The sequence below is a fragment of the Engystomops pustulosus genome, chromosome 7, assembly GCF_040894005.1.
Source record: "Engystomops pustulosus chromosome 7, aEngPut4.maternal, whole genome shotgun sequence".
Lineage (NCBI taxonomy): Eukaryota > Metazoa > Chordata > Amphibia > Anura > Leptodactylidae > Engystomops > Engystomops pustulosus.
Window position 1 is genome coordinate 76,178,398 of NC_092417.1, and position 5,306 is coordinate 76,183,703.

The window sequence follows — 5,306 nt, forward strand, 5'->3', positions numbered from 1 at the left end:
ATATAAATTTGGTATCACCGCGATCGCACCAAACCAAAGAATAAAGTAGGCGTGTTATTTGGAGCGAAGAGTGAAAGTCGTAAAAACTGAGCCCACAAGAACGTGACTTTTTTTTTTTTAAATTTTTCCACATTTGGAATTTTTTTCAGCTTTGCAGTACACGGCATGTTTTAAAATGTTATCATATATTTAAAAAAAATTAAAGAACAACAATGGTGTGCTTGGTTTTAACGTAACTTTATTATTTATTAAGTTGTTTACAAGTTTATTAACACTTATAATATGTGTTCAAAGTGCTGCTCATTGTGTTGGATTCAAAAATCTATTTCAAAAATAATAAAACAGATAATCACCTTGCTGTGCTTCCACAACTCTGTGGCTCTTCTTCTCCCCCAGGCTCTTCTGTCAGTCAGTGGCTGCAGCTTTGTGCTGGGATGCAGGCTTGAATTACCCATTTTATAAACAGTTGTTCTGCAACATCCCCCCCCCCCCGAGCACTAGCGTTTGCTGCTTGAGGCGTTGGGGCACATTTACTAAGGGCTTTGCGCCAGTTTTTTGACGGACTTTGCAGGTTCCTTTAGGTGAAAATGGCTTGCACAGGAATTGTCCAGGCAACTATATACAACCCTTTTGTGGTGCAACTGCACTAGCCACCATGTATCACAAATTACGGGGCATTCACTTTTAACAAGCAAAGTCTTTTGCACGCCCCCAATGTTAAAGGTGCGCCACAAAAAAATTGGTGAACTCTGTCGGGCCAGTGCAGGAAAATGACAGATTGATGATTTCTGGCACACGATCTTAATGAATTTGTTGTATAGAACATTATACACAGGCAGAGCACTTTTGGAGCAGTTTCCTATATTCTTAGTAAATGTGTCCCAATATTTTCACTTTGTCTCATGACAGATTTGGCCATGCTCACAGTGCTTCACCTCCATACCTCTCCTCTCTTATTTCAGTCTATCACCCAACCCGTGCTTTTTAATTTGAACCTTCCACTCACGTCTCTGAGACTTTTCCCGACCTGTATGAATTCTCTTGAATGCCCTTCCCCGGACTATCAGACTAAGACCTCATCGATATGACCATCATGTGGTCGGATATACGCCCCCATAGATGGCTATGGCGACCCGGCGGCGGGCTCTATCTTACCGCATGTGTACGCCCGTGTGCCGTTGTTCCTATGGATAGGGGAAAGTTGAGCAGCTCTCACAACTCCTCCTATCCATTGCGCCGCCATAAGGCGTAAGAGTTTGTTTGTGTGTATGTAGCCTAAAGCCCAACATCCAAACATGCTCTTAAAAACGCATCTGTTTACAAAGCCTATTACTTTCCCTATATGTATGAAACTTCAACTATTTTTACTAATCCATCCTGTGTCCTCCTCCTGTCTGTTATACAGAAAAACACCAGATACCAAGCTACCGGCTTCTCAGCAGTCCCACTGACCTTGGACTCCGTATATGACGATTGACAGCTGATGACTGTTTCAAGCAGCAGCATTTTTATTTATTAAATGATTTTCATTCTGTTCCCTTATAAAGAATGGCTGGACCATTATACAAGCTCATATACCCTTGTGTCTCCCTTTCATCCTTGTGAAAAGGGCTGTCACTCCTATTGTTTCATATGACTGTTTTTACTCTGTAATGTCTTACTTTTTTTTTTATCTATGTATCCCCCATAAACACTAAGGAATATAATGGCACTGTAGAAATAAAGATTACACACGTTTAAGTACCTCCATAATTTCTCTACGCAGTCTGCCATGCTAATAGCTGAATTGTTGGTACAAGGAAACTAACATTTGATTGACACATCTCAGTACAGTACAAAATACAGCCAGCAGGGGGCGGTACAATGTTACAGGTGACTGCTGTGTTAGAAAGACTAACATTATATTTCAGTCACAGGTGTTTACATCTCTGGTTGACAAAACAAACATTTTTAGGAATGTTGATGATTTTATTTTTCTGTGTCATCTATAATTTAAAAAAAAGTAATACAATCCTGCATTTTTATTGTAGCCACTAAACTTCTGATAATTTCCTTATTCTGTAGGGGTTTTACAGGCAAGATGGAAAGTGTTGCAGTAGAAGATAGCATCTCTATAGGAAATACTGTCATTACATCCATTAATGAAAATAGAAAATATTATTTATGCCTCCACTTAGTATGCCAAGAAATCTCATTGAAAATAGAAAAAAAAATTATGCTATCAGAAAATAATAACTGGTTACAAAAAAGTGATATTTCACGATATGGTTTTTGTTTAGTGAAAAAAAACATCTGACACCAACATGCATCCCAAATATTCTCCTATTTATGTTTTCAGTAAAATTAAAATTCAGCATATAGCACCCTTCTTGTTTTTGGCTTTGAAATCAGATGAGAGTTGATGCTGTAAAGAAATCTGTTCCATCAGAGTAAATCCAATAAAAAATGAAGTTGCTTGTATAAACCATAGGAGTCCAAATAATGTCAAAATAGTATATGTTCGCAGGGGCATAACTAGGAGAGACAGGGCCCCATAGCAGCCTTCTGAATGGTGCTTCCTTTCCCCTTAAAATATATATACGGTAATCACACCCATATATACTCACACATTTCTATGCTTGCATACATATACATACAGTTCTTCTCTCAGACATTTACACAATTTTACACATAAAAACATTTATAGACTCATGCGTACACATTTATGCACAGATGTATTACTTGTACATGCAGTAGACACACATCGTTATATACACACATCTAATATGCACATACAGTATATAAAAATAACATATACACACATACATACAATGCCTTATACAGACATACAGCAAGAACACACACAAACAGTATATGCGCCACATATACACAAACATATAGAGCATATACACATCAAATGTATAGTATCACATAAAGACATACAGCATGTATACACACAAATACAGTATATACACCCCATTCGCCTTATACACGTACAGCATATAGACATCATAGATACACACAAATAAACATTGCCCCATATGTATGTGTATATGTGGTTATACACATCCCGTATACATAAATACCGCATATATATACACACCATAGACACATGAAACATATACATATCACATATATATGCACACTTACAGAGCATATGCACATACATTTATACACTTACACAAATATCTATACAGTATCAACCAGTCTTTTTTTATACCAGGGGCATGTAAGAGGCCACAGATCTGTCCCAAAAGCTTCTGACCACATGGGGGTAGTAGATGGCAGGAAGAAGAGATGACAGATTCCAGTCCTGTTGTTCTGCTGCCTCCCCCAACATTTCTTATCTGAGCTGCCGACTGTGGAAGATGTGCACTGTTATATACATATTATGCTGTACAATGTGCAGTATAATATGCAAATAATGGTGCACATACTCCATTCTTCAGTGTGTCCGATTGGATGCCGGGGTCCCCTGACATTTCAGGTCCCATAGAAACTGCTATGTCTGTTACCGCTGTAGTTGTGTCCCTGTATGCTTGCTAGACAGACTCATACTTTCTATGTGCAGATGGTGTAGAAACTGGGGACAAATGTGCAGAACAAGTTCTTTATTTCCCACTTCATGTGCTGATCACCTGTAGTCAGTGCTGGTAGCGGGGGTTGGCAGTGACAAGCGCTGGGAATGGTGTAAGTTTCTGTGGCCCCAGTTGACACACAGACTGGTGACTGCTCAGGAGGTTTGTCAGAATCTTAAGCTCTTCACGCAGGCAGCGTATTTCCCTTCGAAGTGCTGAGTTCAGACGCTCCAGGTTTTCACTTTCCTGGAATGTGAAAAGATCATGCTCTAAGCCAAAGGATTTAATACTACAGAGGACTGTAGTCTGCATTCATTTAATAACAGCCACCATGCTTCGCCTTCATCAGTCTTTTTACTCCACATATATTGACCGTCACTAAGGGTGATGCCACAAGTTCTGTTTTAGGACCGTTTTAAAGCATGCGTTTTCAGTCCGTTTAAAAACGCATGTGTTTTTAAAATGCATCCGTTTTTTTACTGTTTACCATGCCTTTGGCTTCTTTGAACTTGTTTATCTGTTAAGATAAACAGGCTCAGAGCAGCCAAACACATGGTAAAATGTCAAAAACACATGCGTTTTGCAACGGACTGAAAACACATGCTTTAAAACGGTCCAAAAGCGGGATGTGTGACCTCACCCTCAGCCCTTATGCTACTTTTGCACCTGTGCCCTGACTATATGCAGCTGAGTGATATTACATTGTGCACTTACCACATGTAAAGTGTCTGCCTTTTGTGTTTGCCGCTGGCGACTTTTTTGTGCTGCAATTCGATTCTTTTCCCTTCTCTGAACTTTCTTCATATCATCAGAGGAATCCTGCAAAAACAAAATGTGACATCCTGTGACATGAGAGTGCTAACTTCATACAAAGGATGCTGTGTGACATGATAGACTGTCAGGTCTGTACCTGTTTACTGCTGGAGGGGGAGCTGATGTATCCGGCCTCATTGCTGTCAGAGTCTGGTTGCATGTCCTGCTGCACTGGCCACCTGTCTCTTCTGTTGCAAATATTCTTTTTTTTTTTGTATTTTTCACATGTTAGTCTCCTCCCTACCACTGTCACATTCCTCGTGTGGTTTTGGTATCTGAAGACCTGAACAGTAAATTACATATAGGAAACATTTCTAAAAGGTCAAATGAAAAAAATACACCGATGGACGACAGCAAAAATCACCCAGGAAAACCCCAGAGCCCTAGCAAGGTGGAGGGGAGGAGATGTGAGACCCAGGGCAGGAAGTGAGATGAAGCAGCATGACTTCCACCCTGCCAAAAACAGCACTTTCCATCCACAGCCAGAAACATATGGGTAATTCAAAGTGCAATATGTAAAGAGACATGGGAAATATAAAATGGAGGAAATTTGCTTACCGAAATTTCCATTTCTTTTAGTCCGTGAGGCAGCACACATATGGGATTTATCCCCTAGGTACAACTCAGAAGAGAACAGGTTAACAAGCAGTAGTAGACAATTAAACAATTAGTGTCTTGGCTGACTCCCCCCTATATAAGGCCGGAGCACACACACAACCCTTGTATAGTATATAGCAATAACGTTTCATCATTTAAGGGCGGGAAAGTTGTGCTGCCTCACGGACTAAAAGAAATGGAAATTTCAGTAAGCAAATTTCCTCCTTTTTCGTCCGTTCGGCAGCACACATATGGGATGTAGCAAGCAGTACTTATGGGGAGGGATCTTAGTCGCCTGCTGAAGCACCGCCTTGTGTAAGGCTGAAACCTTAGAAGGCA

General features: G+C 40.1%; 1 protein-coding gene across 1 annotated transcript; it reads right to left on the bottom strand.

Moving 5' to 3' along the window:
- Positions 1-1,444: 1,444 nt before the first annotated feature.
- BATF (basic leucine zipper ATF-like transcription factor) lies at positions 1,445-5,105 on the bottom strand. The gene is made up of 4 exons (XM_072114227.1): positions 4,929-5,105; positions 4,468-4,653; positions 4,272-4,376; positions 1,445-3,803 (listed from the first exon to the last, which is right to left on the bottom strand). Exons 1-4 carry the CDS (start codon positions 4,938-4,940, stop codon positions 3,624-3,626), a joined length of 483 nt encoding a protein of 160 aa, XP_071970328.1. The 5' UTR covers positions 4,941-5,105; the 3' UTR covers positions 1,445-3,623.
- Between the last annotated feature and the right edge of the window lie 201 nt (positions 5,106-5,306).